The sequence below is a fragment of the Dendrobates tinctorius genome, unplaced genomic scaffold (genome assembly GCF_039654945.1).
Source record: "Dendrobates tinctorius isolate UK_male_01 unplaced genomic scaffold, ASM3965494v1 ptg000179l, whole genome shotgun sequence".
NCBI classification, from domain to species: domain Eukaryota; kingdom Metazoa; phylum Chordata; class Amphibia; order Anura; family Dendrobatidae; genus Dendrobates; species Dendrobates tinctorius.
In genome coordinates, this window is record NW_027361846.1 from 849174 (window position 1) to 872814 (window position 23641).

A 23641-nucleotide genomic window follows, 5' to 3' on the forward strand; every position below is an offset into this window, starting at 1 on the left:
TGGAACAGAGAGAAAGAGGAAGATAAAAGGAAAACGAGGAGAGACAGAGAAAGATAACGGAAGAGAAAAATCAAGAGAGTGAGAGAAAATTGAAGAGAAAGAAAAGAGAACAGATAAAGAGTAAAAGAGACAGAAATACAAGATGAAAGAGGAATAGAGAGGAATGAGGAGGAGGAGGAGGAAAGAGGAGATAAGGGGGGAGGAAGAGGAAAAATAGGGACAGATAAAGAGGAAAAGAGTGAAAAAGAAGATTGATAAAAAGGAAGAGAAGAAGAGAGAAAGTCGAAGAGAACCAGGAAGAGCGAGAGGAAGACCGGAATCAAGAGAGAAAGAAGAGAGGAAGCGAGAAAGAGGAAGTAAAAGAAAAATATAAAGAAAGAGTAAAAGAGAGCAAGAATAAAAGAGAAAGGGGAAGAGAAGATAAGGGAGTAGAGTAAAGGGGAAAGTAAAAGGGAGAGAGAGAAAGTGAATGAGCAAGTAAAAGGGAAAGAGAGGTGGAAAGTAAAAGATGGAGAGCAAGAAAAAGAAACAACAAGAGAGTGGAAGCAAGATAGAAAGAAAGGGAGAGGAAAAGATAAAAAATATAAAGGGAGACAGCGAGAAAAAAAAAGAACGAGGAGAAAGAAAAGGGGAAGAGAGGAAGAAAGAGAAAGAAGGAAGAAAATGAAAAATCAGGAGTAAAGAATAGGGAAGAGTGAAAAAAATGAAGGAAAAATGAAAGAGCAGAGAACAAGAAAATGAAGAAAGGAGAAAAAGAGGAGAAAGGAAAGCAACGCAGGAGAAAGAAAAGGGACGCAGGAGAAAAAAAGAGAAAAGGGACGCAGGAGAAAAAAAGAGGAAAGGGACGCAGGACAAACAGAGGAAAGGGACGCAGGAGAAACAGGAAAAGGACGCAGGAGAAACAGGAAAGGGACGCAGGAGAAACAGAGGAAAGGGACGCAGGAGAAACAGAGGAAAGGGACGCAGGAGAAACAGAGGAAAGGGACGCTGGAGAAAAAAAGAGAAAAGGGACGCAGGAGAAAAAAAAGAGGAAAGGGACGCAGGAGAAAAAAAGAGAAAAGGGACGCAGGAGAAAAAAAGAGGAAAGGGACGCAGGAGAAACAGAGGAAAGGGACGCAGGAGAAACAGAGGAAAGGGACGCAGGAGAAACAGAGGAAAGGGACGCAGGAGAAACAGAGGAAAGGGACGCAGGAGAAACAGAGGAAAGGGACGCAGGAGAAACAGAGGAAAGGGACGCAGGAGAAAGAAGAAAGGGAAGCAGGAGAAAGAGGAAAGGGACGCAGGAGAAAAAGAGGAAAGGGACGCAGGAGAAAGAGGAAAGGGACGCAGGAGAAAGAGGAAAGGGACGCAGGAGAAAGAGGAAAGGGAAGGAGAAAAAGGAAAGGGAAGCAGGAGAAAGAGGAAAGGGACGCAGAAGAAAAAGAGGAAAGGGACGCAGGAGAAAAAGAGGAAAGGGGCGCAGGAGAAAGAGGAAAGGGACGCAGGAGAAAGAGGAAAGGGAAGGAGAAAAAGGAAAGGGAAGGAGAAAAAGGAAAGGGAAGGAGAAAAAGGAAAGGGAAGCAGGAGAAAGAGGAAAGGGACGCAGGAAAGAGGAAATTGACACAGGAAAGAGGAAAGGGACGCAGTAGGAAGCAGAAAGGGAAGCTGGAGAAAGAGGAAACGGACGCAGGAGAAAGAAGAAAGGGACACAGGAGAAAGAAGAAAGGGACACAGGAGAAAGAAGAAAGGGACACAGGAGAAAGAAGAAAGGGACACAGGAGAAAGAAGAAAGGGACACAGGAGAAAGAAGGGACACAGGAAAGAGAGGAAAGGGACGCAGTAGAAAGCGGAAAGGGAAGCAGGAGAAAGAGGAAACATACGCAGGAGAAAGAAGAAAGGGACGTAGAAGAAAGAGGAAAGGGACACAGGAGAAAGAGGAAAGGGACGTAGGAGAAAGAGGAAAGGGACACAGGAGAAAGAGGAAAGGGACACAGGAGAAAGAAGGGACACAGGAAAGAGAGGAAAGGGACGCAGTAGAAAGCGGAAAGGGAAGCAGGAGAAAGAGGAAACATACGCAGGAGAAAGAAGAAAGGGACGTAGAAGAAAGAGGAAAGGGACGTAGGAGAAAGAGGAAAGGGACGTAGGAGAAAGAGGAAAGGGACACAGGAGAAAGAGGAAAGGGACACAGGAGAAAGAGGAAAGGGACACAGGAGAAAGAGGAAAGGGACACAGGAGAAAGAGGAAAGGGACACAGGAGAAAGAGGAAAGGGACACAGGAGAAAGAGGAAAGGGACACAGGAGAAAGAGGAAAGGGACACAGGAGAAAGAGGAAAGGGACACAGGAGAAAGAGGAAAGGGACACAGGAGAAAGAGGAGAGGGACACAGGAGAAAGAGGAGAGGGACACAGGAGAAAGAGGAAAGGGACACAGGAGAAAGAGGAAAGGGACACAGGAGAAAGAGGAAAGGGACACAGGAGAAAGAAAAAAGGGACACAGGAGAAAGAAAAAAGGGACACAGGAGAAAGAAAAAAGGGACACAGGAGAAAGAAAAAAGGGACACAGGAGAAAGAGGAAAAGGACACAGGAGAAAGAGGAAAAGGACACAGGAGAAAGAGGAAAAGGACACAGGAGAAAGAGGAAAAGGACACAGGAGAAAGAGGAAAGGGACACAGGAGAAAGAGAGGAAAGGGACACAGGAGAAAGAGAGGAAAGGGAGGCTGGAGAAAGAGAGGAAAGGGAGGCTGGAGAAAGAGAGGAAAGGGAGGCTGGAGAAAGAGAAAAAGAACGCAAGGAAAAGACATGAAAGGAACATAGGAGAAAGAGGAAGGGAACACAAGAGAAACACTGAAGAGACAGAGGAGTGAAGAAGAAAGACAGAAGAACCAGAAAGATAAAGGGGAAAGGTGTTCAGGAAAAAGAAAAGAAACAAACACTGGAGGGGCAAAGAGAAGAGAAACCGGTACATTATGTGTCATTTGGACCTCTCACCTGTTGAGGTGTCACCACCCCACTGCTCCCCACTACACACAGAATAGGACCTCTGGGTCAGGGTGACCCCGTTGCTCTTCCCGCTATATGTTGAGAGGCTGAGGCCGCTGACTGAGCGCTCAGAGGACAAGGAGCTGGAGGAGTGAGCGGCTCCTGGAAGGTAATGTACAAACATGGTGTCTATGGTGGAGAGGGCAAGGACTGGAGCTCTGCTCATGTAATGTGCCAGGGAACATTACGCCAGTTATAAATCCTACATAAATCCTCCGGAACCTCGAGGCAGGAGCACATTCCTCTCAGGCCTAAAGTGACTGTATCAGGAGGGAAGGAAGGGCAGTCTGCCTGTGGAACCGAGCAGCACACGGCCATATGGAGGTGCCAGCAGGTGATGTGTGCGGAACACCACTTCCGCTAGTACACAACAGTCCGGAAGTTACTTGGAGTCATGTGACAGGACAAACAGTATGTAGTGTCAGAGAGAACATGAGGGGTTAAAGTGGGTGACTGGGCATCAGAGGGATATAAAAAGGCTGCTGGTGCAGGCGAGGGAGGGCGGCGGGCGCTGTCAGGTAACAGGGCTCATTATACTCCATGTCGCTGTACAATCAGCGCCCGGGTAATTGTGGAATTTGATGCTAATGATTAATGAATTAAACATGCGCCATCAATTAGTCCTGAGAGAATAACTCTGCATAAAGCAGCGGGTAATGTAATTACAGGAAGAGCTGAGCATGGCAGCGCCGACGGGGAGGGGGGCACACATCACTGACACAGTATCAGAAATGGTGAGGGCAGCGCCGACGGGGAGGGGGGCACACATCACTGACAGTATCAGAAATGGTGAGGGTAGCGCCGACGGGGAGGGGGGCACACATCACTGACACAGTATCAGAAATGGTGAGGGCAGCGCCGACGGGGAGGGGGGCACACATCACTGACACAGTATCAGAAATGGTGAGGGTAGTGCCGACGGGGAGGGGGGCACACATCACTGACACAGTATCAGAAATGGTGAGGACAGTGCCAGCGGGGAGGGGGGCACACATCTCTGACAGTATCAGAAATGGTGAGGGCAGTGCCAGGACCAGAGGAACCTAGTGATGAAGAATCGATTGAGAAGGAAACCATAGTGGGCACTGCATTACACTATGAGGAGGGCACAGCATTACACTATGAGGGGGCACAGCATTACACTATGAGGAGGGCACTGCATTACACTATGAGGAGGGCACTGCATTACACTATGAGGGGGGCACAGCATTACACTATGAGGGGCACTGCATTACACTATGAGGAGGGCACTGCATTACACTATGAGGAGGGCACTGCATTACACTATGAGGGGGCACAGCATTACACTATGAGGAGGGCACTGCATTACACTATGAGGGGGCACTGCATTACACTATGAGGAGGGCACTGCATTACACTATGAGGACGGAGCACAGCATTACGCTATGAGGGGGCACAGCATTACACTATGAGGAGGGCACAGCATTACAGTATGAGGAGGGCACTGCATTACACTATGAGGAGGGCACTGCATTACACTATGAGGAGGGCACAGCATTACAGTATGAGGAGGGCACTGCATTACACTATGAGGAGGGCACTGCATTACACTATGAGGAGGGGGCACAGCATTACGCTATGAGGGGGCACAGCATTACGCTATGAGGGGGCACAACATTATACTATGAGGGGGGCACAGCATTACGCTATGAGGGGGCACAGCATTACACTATGAGGAGGGCACTGCATTACACTATGAGGAGGGCACTGCATTACACTATGAGGAGGGCACTGCATTACACTATGAGGGGGGCACTGCATTACACTGAGGAGGGCACAGCATTACTCTATGAGGGGGCACAGCATTACAGTATGAGGGGGGCACAGCATTACACTATGAGGGGAGCACAGCATTACACTATGAGGGGGACACTGCATTACACTATGAGGAGGGCACTGCATTACACTATGAGGAGGGGGCACAGCATTACGCTATGAGGGGGCACAGCATTACACTATGAGGGGGGCACTGCATTACACTATGAGGAGGGCACTGCATTACACTATGAGGAGGGCACTGCATTACACTATGAGGAGGGCACTGCATTACACTATGAGGAGGGCACTGCATTACACTATGAGGAGGGCACTGCATTACACTATGAGGGGGCACTGCATTACACTATGAGGGGGCACTGCATTACACTATGAGGGGGGCACTGCATTACACTGAGGAGGGTACAGCATTACTCTATGAGGGGGCACAGCATTACACTATGAGGGGGCACAGCTTTACACTATGAGAGGGGGCACAGCATTACACTATGAGGGGAGCACTGCATTACACTATGAGGAGGGCACTGCATTACACTATGAGGGGGGCACAGCATTACACTATGAGGGGGGGCACAGCATTACACTATGAGGGGGGCACAGCATTACACTATGAGGGGGCACTGCATTACAATATGAGGAGGGCACTGTATTACACTATGAGGAGGGCACTGCATTACACTATGAGGGGGGCACTGCATTACACTATGAGGGGGGCACAGCTTTACACTATGAGAGGGGGCACAGCATTACACTATGAGGGGAGCACTGCATTACACTATGAGGAGGGCACTGCATTACACTATGAGGAGGGCACTGCATTACACTATGAGGAGGGCACAGCATTACACTATGAGGGGGGCACAGCATTACACTATGAGGAGGGCACAGCATTACTCTATGAGGGGGCACAGCATTACACTATGAGGAGGGGGCACTGCATTATACTATGAGGGGGCACAGCATTACACTATGAGGGGGGCACAGCATTACACTATGAGGAGGGGCACTGCATTACACTATGAGGAGGGGGCACAGCATTACGCTATGAGGGGGCACAGCATTACACTATGAGAGGGGGCACAGCATTACACTATGAGGGGGGCACAGCATTACACTATGAGGGGGGCACAGCATTACACTATGAGGGGGGCACAGCATTACACTATGAGGGGGGCACTGCATTACACTATGAGGGGGGCACTGCATTACACTATGGGGAGGGCACTGCATTACACTATGAGGGGGGCACAGCATTACACTATGAGGGGGGCACAGCATTACACTATGAGGAGGGCACAGCATTACACTATGAGGAGGGCACTGCATTACACTATGAGGAGGGCACTGCATTACACTATGAGGGGGGCACTGCATTACACTATGAGAGGGGGCACAGCATTACGCTATGAGGGGGGCACAGCATTACGCTATGAGGGGGGCACAGCATTACGCTATGAGGGGGCACAGCATTACACTATGAGGGGGCACAGCATTACACTATGAGGGGGCAAAGCATTACACTATGAGGGGGCAAAGCATTACACTATGAGGAGGGCACAGCATTACACTATGAGGGGGCACTGCATTACACTGAGGGGGCACTGCATTACACTAGGAGGGGGGCACAGCATTACACTATGAGTGGGGCACAGCATTACACTATGAGGGGGGCACAGCATTACACTATGAGGGGGGCACAGCATTACACTATGAGGGGGGCACAGGATTACACTATGAGGGGGGCACTGCATTACACTGAGGGGGCACTGCATTACACTAGGAGGGGGGCACAGCATTACACTATGAGGGGGGAACAGCATTACACTATGAGGGGGGCACAGCATTACACTATGAGGGGGGCACAGGATTACACTATGAGGGGGGCACCGCATTACACTATGAGGGGGGCACCGCATTACACTATGAGGGGGCACCGCATTACACTATGAGGGAGGCACCGAATTACAGTATGAGGGTGCACAGCATTACACTATGAGGGGGGCACAGCATTACACTATGAGGGGGGGCACAGCATTACACTGAGGGGGGCACAGCATTACAATATGAGGGTGCACAGCATTACACGATGAGGGGGCACAGCATTACACTGAGGGGGGCACAGCATTATACTATGAGGGGTGCACAGCATTACACTATGAGGGGTGCACAGCATTACACTATGAGGGGCCACAGCACTACACTATGAGGGGGGCACAGCATTACACTATGAGGGGGGCACAGCATTACACTATGAGGGGGGCACAGCATTACACTATGAGGGGGGCACAGCATTACACTATGAGGGGGGCACAGCATTACACTATGAGGGTGCACAGCATTACACTGAGGGGGGCACAGCATTACACTATGAGAGGGCACAGCATTACACTGAGGGGCCACAGCACTACACTATGAGGGGGGCACAGCATTACACTATGAGGGGGCACTGCATTACACTATGAGGGGGGCACAGCATTACACTATGAGGGGGGCACAGCATTACTCTATGAGGGGGCACAGCATTACACTATGAGGGGGGCACAGCATTACACTATGAGGGGGGCACAGCATTACACTATGAGGGGGCACAGCATTACACTATGAGGGGGCACAGCATTACACTATGAGGGGGCACAGCATTACACTATGATGGGGGATCAGCATTACACTATGAGGGGGGCACAGAATTACACTATGAGGGGGGCACAGCATTACACTGAGGGTGCACAGCATTACACTATGAGGGGGGCACAGCATTACACTATGAGGGGGGCACAGCATTACACTATGAGGGGGGCACAGCATTACACTATGAGGGGGGCACTGCATTATACTATGAGGGGGGCACAGCATTACACTATGAGGGAGGCACAGAATTAGACTGAGGGGGGCAATGCATTACACTATGAGGGGGGGCACTGCATTACACTATGAGGGGGGCACTGCATTACACTATGAGGGGGGCACTGCATTACACTATGAGGGGGGCACTGCATTACACTATGAGGGGGGCACTGCATTACACTATGAGGGGGCACAGCATTACACTATGAGGGGGGCACAGCATTACACTATGAGGGGGCACAGCATTACACTATGAGGGGGGCACAGCATTACACTATGAGGGGGCACTGCATTACACTGAGGGGGGCACAGCATTACACTATTAGGAGGGCACAGCATTACACTATGAGGGGGGCACAGCATTACACTATGAGGGGGGCACAAAGCATTACTATGAGGGGGCACAGCATTAAACTGAGGAGGCACTGCATTATACTATGAGGGGGGCATAGCATTACACTATGAGGGGTCACAACATTACACTATGAGGAGGGCGCAGCATTACACTATTAGGGGGCACACAGCATTACTAAGATACTAAGAGGGGTCACAGCATTACACTATGAAGAGGCACTGCACTACACTATGAGGGGGGCACTGCATTATATTATGAGGGGGCACAGCATTACACTATGAGGGGTCACAACATTATACTATGAGGAGGGAGCAGCATTACACTATGAAGAGGCACTGCATTACACTATGAGGGGGCACAGCATTATACTATGAGGGGGGCACAGCATTACACTATGAGGAGGGCACAGCATTACACTATGAGGGGGGCACAAAGCATTACTATGAGGGGGCACAGCATTACACTATGTGGGGTCACAACATTACACTATGAGGAGGGAGCAGCATTACACTATGAAGGGGGCATACAGCATTACTAAGATACTAAGAGGGGTCACAGCATTACACTATGAAGAGGCACTGCACTACACTATGAGGGGGGAACAGCATTATACTATGAGGGGGGCACAGCATTACACTGAGGGGGGGCACAGCATTATACTATGAGGGGTGCACAGCATTACACTATGAGGGGCCACAGCACTACATTATGAGGGGGGCACAGCATTACACTATGAGGGGGGCACAGCATTACACTATGAGGAGGGCACAGCATTACACTATGAGGGTGGCACAGCATTACACTATGAGGGGGGCACAGCATCACACTATGAGGGGGGCACATCATTACACTGAGGGGGGCACAGCATTACACTATGAGAGGGCACAGCATTACACTATGAGGGGCCACAGCACTACACTATGAGGGGGGCACAGCATTACACTATGAGGGGTGCACAGCATTACACGATGAGGGGTGCACAGCATTACACTATGAGGGGCCACAGCACTACACTATGAGGGGGGCACAGCATTACACTATGAGGGGGGCACAGCATTACACTATGAGGAAGGCACAGCATTACACTATGAGGGGGGGACAGCATTACACTATGAGGGGGGCACAGCATTACACTATGAGGGGGGCACAGCATTACACTATGAGGGGGGCACAGCATTACACTATGAGGGTGCACAGCATTACACTGAGGGGGGCACAGCATTACACTATGAGAGGGCACAGCATTACACTATGAGGGGCCACAGCACTACACTATGAGGGGGGCACAGCATTACACTATGAGGGGGCACTGCATTACACTATGAGGGGGGCACAGCATTACACTATGAGGGGGGCACAGCATTACTCTATGAGGGGGGCACAGCATTACACTATGAGGGGGGCACAGCATTACACTATGAGGGGGGCACAGCATTACACTATGAGGGGGGCACAGCATTACACTATGAGGGGGGCACAGCATTACACTATGAGGGGGCACAGCATTACACTATGAGGGGGCACAGCATTACACTATGAGGGGGCACAGCATTACACTATGATGGGGGCTCAGCATTACACTATGAGGGGGGCACAGAATTACACTATGAGGGGGGCACAGCATTACACTATGAGGGTGCACAGCATTACACTATGAGGGGGGCACAGCATTACACTATGAGGGGGGCACAGCATTACACTATGAGGGGGGCACAGCATAACACTATGAGGGGGGCACAGAATTAGACTGAGGGGGGCAATGCATTACACTATGAGGGGGGGCACTGCATTACACTATGAGGGGGGCACTGCATTACACTATGAGGGGGCACAGCATTATACTATGAGGGGGGCATAGCATTACACTATGAGGGGTCACAACATTACACTATGAGGAGGGCGCAGCATTACACTATTAGGGGGCACACAGCATTACTAAGATACTAAGAGGGGTCACAGCATTACACTATGAAGAGGCACTGCACTACACTATGAAGAGGCACTGCACTACACTATGAGGGGGGCACTGCATTATATTATGAGGGGGCACAGCATTACACTATGAGGGGTCACAACATTATACTATGAGGAGGGAGCAGCATTACACTATGAAGAGGCACTGCATTACACTATGAGGGGGCACAGCATTATACTATGAGGGGGGCACAGCATTACACTATGAGGAGGGCACAGCATTACACTATGAGGGGGGCACAAAGCATTACTATGAGGGGGCACAGCATTACACTATGTGGGGTCACAACATTACACTATGAGGAGGGAGCAGCATTACACTATGAAGGGGGCATACAGCATTACTAAGATACTAAGAGGGGTCACAGCATTACACTATGAAGAGGCACTGCACTACACTATGAGGGGGGAACAGCATTATACTATGAGGGGGGCACAGCATTACACTGAGGGGGGGCACAGCATTATACTATGAGGGGTGCACAGCATTACACTATGAGGGGCCACAGCACTACATTATGAGGGGGGCACAGCATTACACTATGAGGGGGGCACAGCATTACACTATGAGGAGGGCACAGCATTACACTATGAGGGGGGCACAGCATTACACTATGAGGGGGGCACAGCATTACACTATGAGGGGGGCACAGCATTACACTGAGGGGGGCACAGCATTACACTATGAGAGGGCACAGCATTACACTATGAGGGGCCACAGCACTACACTATGAGGGGGGCACAGCATTACACTATGAGGGGGCACAGCATTATACTATGAGGGAGGCACAGAATTAGACTGAGGGGGGCACAGCTTTACACTATGAGGAGGCACTGCATTACACTATGAGGAGGGCACAGCATTACACTATGGGGGGGAAACATTATACAATGAGGGGGGCACAGAGCATTATTAAGAGGGGTCACAGCACTACACTATGAGGGGGGCACAGCATTACACTATGAGGGGGGGCACAGCACCACACTATGAGGGGGCACAGCATTACACTATGAGGGGCGCACAGCATTACACTATGAGGGAGGGCACAGCATTAGACTATGAGGGGGCACAGCATTACACTATGAGGGAGGCACTGCATTACAGTATGAGTGGGGCACAGCATTACACTATGAGGGGGGCACAGCATTATACTATGAGGGGGGGCACAGCATTATACTATGAGGGGGGCACAGCATTATACTATGAGGGGGCACAGCATTACACTATGAGGGGGGGCACAGCATTATACTATGAGGGGGGCACAGCATTATACTATGAGGGGGCACTGCATTACACTGAGAAGGGCACAACATTACACTATGAGGAGGGCACAGCATTACACTATGAGGGGGGCACAGCATTACACTATGAGGGGGCACAGCATTACACTATGAGGGGGCATAGCATTACACTATGAGGAGGGCACAGCATTATACTATGAGGGGGCACAGCATTATACTATGAGGGGGGCACAGCATTACACTATGAGGGGGCACAGCATTACACTATGAGGGGGGCACAGCATTACACTATGAGGAGGGCACAGCATTGTACTATGAGGAGGGCACTGCATTACACTATGAGGAGGGTACTGCATTACACTATGAGGGGGGCACTGCATTACACTATGAGAGGGGGCACAGCATTACGCTATGAGAGGGGGCACAGCATTACGCTATGAGGGGGGCACAGCATTACGCTATGAGGGGGCACAGCATTACACTATGAGGGGGCACAGCATTACACTATGAGGGGGCAAAGCATTACACTATGGGGGGGCAAAGCATTACACTATGAGGAGGGCACAGCATTACACTATGAGGGGGCACTGCATTATACTATGAGGGGGGCACTGCATTACACTGAGGGGGCACTGCATTACACTAGGAGGGGGGCACAGCATTACACTATGAGTGGGGCACAGCATTACACTATGAGGGGGGAACAGCATTACACTATAAGGGGGGCACAGCATTACACTATGAGGGGGGCACAGCATTACACTATGAGGGGGGCACAGAATTACACTATGAGGGGGGCACCGCATTACACTATGAGGGGGCACCGCATTACACTATGAGGGAGGCACCGCATTACAGTATGAGGGTGCACAGCATTACACTATGAGGGGGGCACAGCATTACACTATGAGGGGGGGCACAGCATTACACTGAGGGGGGCACAGCATTACAATATGAGGGTGCACAGCATTACACGATGAGGGGGCACAGCATTACACTGAGGGGGGAACAGCATTATACTATGAGGGGTGCACAGCATTACACTATGAGGGTGCACAGCATTACACAATGAGGGGTGCACAGCATTACACTATGAGGGGCCACAGCACTACACTATGAGGGGGGCACAGCATTACACTATGAGGGGGGCACAGCATTACACTATGAGGAAGGCACAGCATTACACTATGAGGGGGGCACAGCATTACACTATGAGGGGGGCACAGCATTACACTATGAGGGGGGCACAGCATTACACTATGAGGGGGGCACAGCATTACACTATGAGGGTGCACAGCATTACACTGAGGGGGGCACAGCATTACACTATGAGAGGGCACAGCATTACACTATGAGGGGCCACAGCACTACACTATGAGGGGGGCACAGCATTACACTATGAGGGGGCACTGCATTACACTATGAGGGGGGCACAGCATTACACTATGAGGGGGGCACAGCATTACTCTATGAGGGGGCACAGCATTACACTATGAGGGGGGCACAGCATTACACTATGAGGGGGGCACAGCATTACACTATGAGGGGGGCACAGCATTACACTATGAGGGGGCACAGCATTACACTATGAGGGGGCACAGCATTACACTATGATGGGGGCACAGCATTACACTATGATGGGGGCTCAGCATTACACTATGAGGGGGGCACAGAATTACACTATGAGGGGGGCACAGCATTACACTATGAGGGGGGCACAGCATTACACTATGAGGGGGGCACAGCATTACACTATGAGGGGGGCACAGCATTACACTATGAGGGGGGCACAGCATTACACTATGAGGGGGGCACAGCATTACACTATGAGGGGGGCACTGCATTATACTATGAGGGGGGCACAGCATTACACTATGAGGGAGGCACAGAATTAGACTGAGGGGGGCAATGCATTACACTATGAGGGGGGGCACTGCATTACACTATGAGGGGGGCACTGCATTACACTATGAGGGGGCACAGCATTACACTATGAGGGGGGCACAGCATTACACTATGAGGGGGCACAGCATTACACTATGAGGGGGGCACAGCATTACACTATGAGGGGGGCACAGCATTACACTATGAGGGGGGCACAGCATTACACTATGAGGGGGCACTGCATTACACTGAGGGGGGCACAGCATTACACTATTAGGAGGGCACAGCATTACACTATGAGGGGGGCACAGCATTACACTATGAGGGGGGCACAAAGCATTACTATGAGGGGGCACAGCATTAAACTGAGGAGGCACTGCATTATACTATGAGGGGGGCATAGCATTACACTATGAGGGGTCACAACATTACACTATGAGGAGGGCGCAGCATTACACTATTAGGGGGCACACAGCATTACTAAGATACTAAGAGGGGTCACAGCATTACACTATGAAGAGGCACTGCACTACACTATGAGGGGGCACTGCATTATATTATGAGGGGGCACAGCATTACACTATGAGGGGTCACAACATTATACTATGAGGAGGGAGCAGCATTACACTATGAGGGAGGCACAGAATTAGACTGAGGGGGGCAATGCATTACACTATGAGGGGGGGCACTGCATTACACTATGAGGGGGGCACTGCATTACACTATGAGGGGGCACAGCATTACACTATGAGGGGGCACAGCATTACACTATGAGGGAGGCACAGAATTAGACTGAGGGGGGCAATGCATTACACTATGAGGGGGGGCACTGCATTACACTATGAGGGGGGCACTGCATTACACTATGAGGGGGCACAGCATTACACTATGAGGGGGCACAGCATTACACTATGAGGGGGGCACAGCATTACACTATGAGGGGGCACAGCATTACACTATGAGGGGGGCACAGCATTACACTATGAGGGGGGCACAGCATTACACTATGAGGGGGGCACAGCATTACACTATGAGGGGGGCACAGCATTACACTATGAGGGGGCACTGCATTACACTGAGGGGGGCACAGCATTACACTATTAGGAGGGCACAGCATTACACTATGAGGGGGGCACTGCATTACACTATGAGGGGGCACAGCATTATACTATGAGGGGGGCACAGCATTACACTATGAGGAGGGCACAGCATTACACTATGAGGGGGGCACAAAGCATTACTATGAGGGGGCACAGCATTACACTATGTGGGGTCACAACATTACACTATGAGGAGGGAGCAGCATTACACTATGAAGGGGGCATACAGCATTACTAAGATACTAAGAGGGGTCACAGCATTACACTATGAAGAGGCACTGCACTACACTATGAGGGGGGAACAGCATTATACTATGAGGGGGGCACAGCATTACACTGAGGGAGGGCACAGCATTATACTATGAGGGGTGCACAGCATTACACTATGAGGGGGGCACAGCATTACACTGAGGGGGGCACAGCATTACACTATGAGAGGGCACAGCATTACACTATGAGGGGCCACAGCACTACACTATGAGGGGGGCACAGCATTACACTATGAGGGGGCACAGCATTACACGATGAGGGGTGCACAGCATTACACTATGAGGGGCCACAGCACTACACTATGAGGGGGGCACAGCATTACACTATGAGGGGGGCACAGCATTACACTATGAGGAAGGCACAGCATTACACTATGAGGGGGGCACAGCATTACACTATGAGGGGGGCACAGCATTACACTATGAGGGGGGCACAGCATTACACTATGAGGGTGCACAGCATTACACTGAGGGGGGCACAGCATTACACTATGAGAGGGCACAGCATTACACTATGAGGGGCCACAGCACTACACTATGAGGGGGGCACAGCATTACACTATGAGGGGGCACTGCATTACACTATGAGGGGGGCACAGCATTACACTATGAGGGGGGCACAGCATTACTCTATGAGGGGGCACAGCATTACACTATGAGGGGGGCACAGCATTACACTATGAGGGGGGCACAGCATTACACTATGAGGGGGGCACAGCATTACACTATGAGGGGGGCACAGCATTACACTATGAGGGGGAACAGCATTACACTATGAGGGGGCACAGCATTACACTATGATGGGGGCTCAGCATTACACTATGAGGGGGGCACAGAAATACACTATGAGGGGGGCACAGCATTACACTATGAGGGTGCACAGCATTACACTATGAGGGGGGCACAGCATTACACTATGAGGGGGGCACAGCATTACACTATGAGGGGGGCACAGCATTACACTATGAGGGGGGCACTGCATTATACTATGAGGGGAGCACAGCATTACACTATGAGGGAGGCACAGAATTAGACTGAGGGGGGCACTGCATTACACTATGAGGGGGGCACTGCATTACACTATGAGGGGGGCACTGCATTACACTATGAGGGGGGCACTGCATTACACTATGAGGGGGCACAGCATTACACTATGAGGGGTCACAACATTACACTATGAGGAGGGCGCAGCATTACACTATTAGGGGGCACACAGCATTACTAAGATACTAAGAGGGGTCACAGCATTACACTATGAAGAGGCACTGCACTACACTATGAGGGGGGCACTGCATTATATTATGAGGGGGCACAGCATTACACTATGAGGGGTCACAACATTATACTATGAGGAGGGAGCAGCATTACACTATGAAGAGGCACTGCATTACACTATGAGGGGGCACAGCATTATACTATGAGGGGGCACAGCATTACACTATGAGGAGGGCACAGCATTACACTATGAGGGGGGCACAAAGCATTACTATGAGGGGGCACAGCATTACACTATGTGGGGTCACAACATTACACTATGAGGAGGTAGCAGCATTACACTATGAAGGGGGCATACAGCATTACTAAGATACTAAGAGGGGTCACAGCATTACACTATGAAGAGGCACTGCACTACACTATGAGGGGGGAACAGCATTATACTATGAGGGGGGCACAGCATTACACTGAGGGGGGGCACAGCATTATACTATGAGGGGTGCACAGCATTACACTATGAGGGGCCACAGCACTACATTATGAGGGGGGCACAGCATTACACTATGAGGGGGGCACAGCATTACACTATGAGGAGGGCACAGCATTACACTATGAGGGGGGCACAGCATTACACTATGAGGGGGGCACAGCATTACACTATGAGGGGGGCACAGCATTACACTATGAGGGGGGCACAGCATTACACTATGAGGGGGGCACAGCATTACACTATGAGAGGGCACAGCATTACACTATGAGGGGCCACAGCACTACACTATGAGGGGGGCACAGCATTACACTATGAGGGGGCACAGCATTATACTATGAGGGAGGCACAGAATTAGACTGAGGGGGGCACAGCTTTACACTATGAGGAGGCACTGCATTACACTATGAGGAGGGCACAGCATTACACTATGGGGGGGAAACATTATACAATGAGGGGGGCACAGAGCATTACTAAGAGGGGTCACAGCACTACACTATGAGGGGGGCACAGCATTACACTATGAGGGGGGGCACAGCACCACACTATGAGGGGGCACAGCATTACACTATGAGGGGCGCACAGCATTACACTATGAGGGAGGGCACAGCATTAGACTATGAGGGGGCACAGCATTACACTATGAGGGAGGCACTGCATTACAGTATGAGTGGGGCACAGCATTACACTATGAGGGGGGCACAGCATTATACTATGAGGGGGGGCACAGCATTATACTATGAGGGGGGCACAGCATTATACTATGAGGGGGGCACAGCATTACACTATGAGGGGGGGCACAGCATTACACTATGAGGGGGGGCACAGCACCACACTATGAGGGGGCACAGCATTACACTATGAGGGAGGGCACAGCATTAGACTATGAGGGGGCACAGCATTACACTATGAGGGAGGCACTGCATTACAGTATGAGTGGGGCACAGCATTACACTATGAGGGGGGCACAGCATTATACTATGAGGGGGGGCACAGCATTATACTATGAGGGGGGCACAGCATTATACTATGAGGGGGCACAGCATTACACTATGAGGGGGGGCACAGCATTACACTATGAGGGGGGCACAGCATTATACTATGAGGGGGCACTGCATTACACTGAGAAGGGCACAACATTACACTATGAGGAGGGCACAGCATTACACTATGAGGGGGGCACAGCATTACACTATGAGGGGGCACAGCATTACACTATGAGGGGGCATAGCATTACACTATGAGGAGGGCACAGCATTATACTATGAGGGGGGCACAGCATTATACTATGAGGGGGGCACAGCATTACACTATGAGGGGGCACAGCATTACACTATGAGGGGGGCACAGCATTACACTATGAGGAGGGCACAGCATTGTACTATGAGGAGGGCACTGCATTACACTATGAGGAGGGCACTGCATTACACTATGAGGGGGGCACTGCATTACACTATGAGAGGGGGCACAGCATTACGCTATGAGGGGGGCACAGCATTACGCTATGAGGGGGGCACAGCATTACGCTATGAGGGGGCACAGCATTACACTATGAGGGGGCACAGCATTACACTATGAGGGGGCAAAGCATTACACTATGAGGAGGGCACAGCATTACACTATGAGGAGGGCACAGCATTACACTATGAGGGGGCACTGCATTATACTATGAGGGGGCACTGCATTACACTGAGGGGGCACTGCATTACACTAGGAGGGGGGCACAGCATTACACTATGAGTGGGGCACAGCATTACACTATGAGGGGGGAACAGCATTACACTATAAGGGGGGCACAGCATTACACTATGAGGGGGCATAGCATTACACTATGAGGGGGGCACAGCATTACACTATGAGGGGGGCACAGCATTACACTATGAGGGGGGCACCGCATTACACTATGAGGGGGCACCGCATTACACTATGAGGGAGGCACCGCATTACAGTATGAGGGTGCACAGCATTACACTATGAGGGGGGCACAGCATTACACTATGAGGGGGGGCACAGCATTACACTGAGGGGGGCACAGCATTACAATATGAGGGTGCACAGCATTACACGATGAGGGGGCACAGCATTACACTGAGGGGGGAACAGCATTATACTATGAGGGGTGCACAGCATTACACTATGAGGGTGCACAGCATTACACAATGAGGGGTGCACAGCATTACACTATGAGGGGCCACAGCACTACACTATGAGGGGGGCACAGCATTACACTATGAGGGGGGCACAGCATTACACTATGAGGAAGGCACAGCATTACACTATGAGGGGGGCACAGCATTACACTATGAGGGGGGCACAGCATTACACTATGAGGGGGGCACAGCATTACACTATGAGGGTGCACAGCATTACACTGAGGGGGCACAGCATTACACTATGAGAGGGCACAGCATTACACTATGAGGGGCCACAGCACTACACTATGAGGGGGGCACAGCATTACACTATGAGGGGGCACTGCATTACACTATGAGGGGGGCACAGCATTACACTATGAGGGGGGCACAGCATTACTCTATGAGGGGGCACAGCATTACACTATGAGGGGGGCACAGCATTACACTATGAGGGGGGCACAGCATTACACTATGAGGGGGGCACAGCATTACACTATGAGGGGGGCACAGCATTACACTATGAGGGGGCACAGCATTACACTATGAGGGGGCACAGCATTACACTATGAGGGGGCACAGCATTACACTATGATGGGGGCACAGCATTACACTATGATGGGGGCTCAGCATTACACTATGAGGGGGGCACAGAATTACACTATGAGGGGGGCACAGCATTACACTATGAGGGTGCACAGCATTACACTATGAGGGGGGCACAGCATTACACTATGAGGGGGGCACAGCATTACACTATGAGGGGGGCACAGCATTACACTATGAGGGGGGCACTGCATTACACTATGAGGGGGGCACAGCATTACACTATGAGGGAGGCACAGAATTAGACTGAGGGGGGCAATGCATTACACTATGAGGGGGGGCACTGCATTACACTATGAGGGGGGCACAGCATTACACTATGAGGGGGCACTGCATTACACTGAGGGGGGCACAGCATTACACTATTAGGAGGGCACAGCATTACACTATGAGGGGGGCACAGCATTACACTATGAGGGGGGCACAAAGCATTACTATGAGGGGGCACAGCATTAAACTGAGGAGGCACTGCATTATACTATGAGGGGGGCATAGCATTACACTATGAGGGGTCACAACATTACACTATGAGGAGGGCGCAGCATTACACTATTAGGGGGCACACAGCATTACTAAGATACTAAGAGGGGTCACAGCATTACACTATGAAGAGGCACTGCACTACACTATGAGGGGGGCACTGCATTATATTATGAGGGGGCACAGCATTACACTATGAGGGGTCACAACATTATACTATGAGGAGGGAGCAGCATTACACTATGAAGAGGCACTGCATTACACTATGAGGGGGCACAGCATTATACTATGAGGGGGGCACAGCATTACACTATGAGGGCACAGCATTACACTATGAGGGGGGCACAAAGCATTACTATGAGGGGGCACAGCATTACACTATGTGGGGTCACAACATTACACTATGAGGAGGGAGCAGCATTACACTATGAAGGGGGCATACAGCATTACTAAGATACTAAGAGGGGTCACAGCATTACACTATGAAGAGGCACTGCACTACACTATGAGGGGGGAACAGCATTATACTATGAGGGGGGCACAGCATTACACTGAGTGGGGGCACAGCATTATACTATGAGGGGTGCACAGCATTACACTATGAGGGGCCACAGCACTACATTATGAGGGGGGCACAGCATTACACTATGAGGGGGGCACAGCATTACACTATGAGGAGGGCACAGCATTACACTATGAGGGGGGCACAGCATTACACTATGAGGGGGGCACAGCATTACACTATGAGGGGGGCACAGCATTACACTGAGGGGGGCACAGCATTACACTATGAGAGGGCACAGCATTACACTATGAGGGGCCACAGCACTACACTATGAGGGGGGCACAGCATTACACTATGAGGGGGCACAGCATTATACTATGAGGGAGGCACAGAATTAGACTGAGGGGGGCACAGCTTTACACTATGAGGAGGCACTGCATTACACTATGAGGAGGGCACAGCATTACACTATGGGGGGGCACAGCATTACACTATGGGGGGGAAACATTATACAATGAGGGGGGCACAGAGCATTACTAAGAGGGGTCACAGCACTACACTATGAGGGGGGCACAGCATTAGACTATGAGGGGGCACAGCATTACACTATGAGGGGGGGCACAGCACCACACTATGAGGGGGCACAGCATTACACTATGAGGGGCGCACAGCATTACACTATGAGGGAGGGCACAGCATTAGACTATGAGGGGGCACAGCATTACACTATGAGAGGGGCACAGCATTACACTATGAGGGGGGGCACAGCATTACACTGTGAGGGAGGCACTGCATTACAGTATGAGTGGGGCACAGCATTACACTATGAGGGGGGCACAGCATTACACTATGAGGGGGGCACATCATTATACTATGAGGGGGGGCACAGCATTATACTATGAGGGGGGCACAGCATTATACTATGAGGGGGCACAGCATTACACTATGAGGGGGGGCACAGCATTATACTATGAGGGGGCACAGCATTATACTATGAGGGGGCACTGCATTACACTGAGAAGGGAACAACATTACACTATGAGGATGGCACAGCATTACACTATGAGGGGGGCACAGCATTACACTATGAGGGGGCACAGCATTACACTATGAGGGGGGCACAGCATTACACTATGAGGGGGGCACAGCATTATACTATGAGGGGGGGCACAGCATTATACTATGAGGGGGCACTGCATTACACTGAGAAGGGCACAACATTACACTATGAGGAGGGCACAGCATTACACTATGAGGGGGGCACAGCATTACACTATGAGGGGGGCACAGCATTACACTATGAGGGGGGCATAGCATTACACTATGAGGGGGGCACAGCATTATACTATGAGGGGGGCACAGCATTACACTATGAGGGGGCACAGCATTACACTATGAGGGGGGCACAGCATTACACTATGAGGAGGGCACAGCATTACACTATGAGGGGGGCATAGCATTACACTATGAGGAGGGCACAGCATTATACTATGAGGGGGGCACAGCATTACACTATGAGGGGGGCACAGCATTACACTATGAGGGGGCACAGCATTACACTATGAGGGGGCACAGCATTACACTATGAGGGGGGCACAGCATTACACTATGATGGGGCACAGCATTACACTATGAGGAGGGCACAGCATTACACTATGAGGGGGGCACAGCATTACACTATGAGGGGGCACAGCATTACACTATGAGGGGGGGCACAGCATTATACTATGAGGGGGGGCACAGCATTATACTATGAGGGGGCACAGCATTACACTATGAGGGGGCACAGCATTACACTATGAGGGGGCACAGCATTACACTATGAGGGGGCACAGCATTACACTATGAGGGGGGGCACAGCATTATACTATGAGGGGGGCACAGCATTATACTATGAGGGGGGGCACTGCATTATACTATGAGGGGGGCACTGCATTATACTATGAGGAGGGCACAGCATTACACTATGAGGGGGGCACAGCATTACACTATGAGGGGGGCACAGCATTACACTATGAGGGGGGCACAGCATTACACTATGAGGGGGGCACAGCATTACACTATGAGGAGGGCACAGCATTACACTATGAGGGGGGGCACAGCATTATACTATGGGGGGCACAGCATTATGCTATGAGGGGGGGCACAACATTATACTATGAGGGGGGGCACAGCATTATACTATGAGGGGGCACAGCACTACACTCTGAGGAGGGCACAGCATTACACTATGAGGGGGCACAGCATTACACTATGAGGGGGCACAGCATTACACTATGAGGGGGCACAGCATTACACTATGAGGGGGCACAGCATTACACTATGAGGGGGCACAGCATTACACTATGAGGGGGCACAGCATTACACTCTGAGTAGGGCACAGCATTACACTATGAGGGGGGCACAGCATTACACTATGAGGAGGGCACAGCATTACACTATGAGGGGGGCATAGCATTACACTATGAGGAGGGCACAGCATTACACTATGAGGGGGCACAGCATTACAGTATGAGGGGGGCACAGCATTACACTATGAGGGGGCACAGCATTACACTATGAGGAGGGCACAGCATTACACTATGAGGAGGGCACAGCATTACACTATGAGGGGGGCATAGCATTACACTATGAGGAGGGCACAGCATTACACTATGAGGGGGCACAGCATTACAGTATGAGGGGGGCACAGCATTACACTATGAGGGGGGCACAGCATTACACTATGAGGGGGGCATAGCATTAAACTATGAGGAGGGCAAAGCATTATACTATGAGGGGGGAACAGCATTACACTATGAGGGGGGCACAGCATTACACTATGAGGGGGGCACAGCATTACACTATGAGGGGGCACAGCATTACACTATGAGGGGGCACAGCATTACACTATGAGGGGGGCACAGCATTATACTATGAGGGGGGGCACAGCATTATACTATGAGGGGGGGCACAGCATTACACTATGAGGGGGCACAGCATTACACTATGAGGGGGGGCACAGCATTATACTATGAGGGGGGCACAGCATTACACTATGGGGGGGGCACAGCATTACACTATGAGGGGGGCACAGCATTATACTATGAGGGGGGCATAGCATTATACTATGAGGGGGCACAGCATTACACTATGAGGGGGCACAGCATTACACTATGAGGGGGGCACAGCATTATACTATGAGGGGGGCACAGCATTATACTATGAGGGGGGCACAGCATTATACTATGAGGGGGGCACAGCATTATACTATGAGGGGGGCACTGCATTATACTATGAGGAGGGCACAGCATTACACTATGAGGAGGGCACAGCATTACACTATGAGGGGGGCACAGCATTACACTATGAGGGGGGCACAGCATTACACTATGAGGGGGGCACAGCATTACACTATGAGGGGGCACAGCATTACACTATGAGGGGGGCACAGCATTACACTATGAGGGGGCACAGCATTACACTATGAGGGGGCACAGCATTACACTATGAGGGGGCACAGCATTACACTATGAGGGGGCACAGCATTACACTATGAGGGGGCACAGCATTACACTATGAGGGGGGCATAGCATTAAACTATGAGGAGGGCACAACATTATACTATGAGGGGGGCACAGCATTATACTATGAGGGGGCAAAGCATTATACTATGAGGGGGGAACAGCATTACACTATGAGGGGGGCACAGCATTACACTATGAGGGGGGCACAGCATTACACTATGAGGGGG

At 51.0% G+C, this 23641-nt stretch overlaps 1 protein-coding gene across 4 annotated transcripts in view; it reads right to left on the reverse strand.

Moving 5' to 3' along the window:
- The window catches only part of AGAP3 (ArfGAP with GTPase domain, ankyrin repeat and PH domain 3), a 393235-nt gene that overhangs the window by 23980 nt on the left and 345614 nt on the right, over nucleotides 1-23641 (reverse strand). For 2 of the 4 annotated variants that reach the window (XM_073551710.1, XM_073551707.1), the window contains exon 12: nucleotides 2968-3120. The exons of the other annotated variants lie outside the window; for them this stretch is intronic. In XM_073551710.1, the coding sequence (XP_073407811.1) occupies nucleotides 2968-3120 (153 nt within the window). The remainder of the gene's footprint in view (nucleotides 1-2967; nucleotides 3121-23641) is intronic. 4 annotated transcript variants of the gene reach the window in all.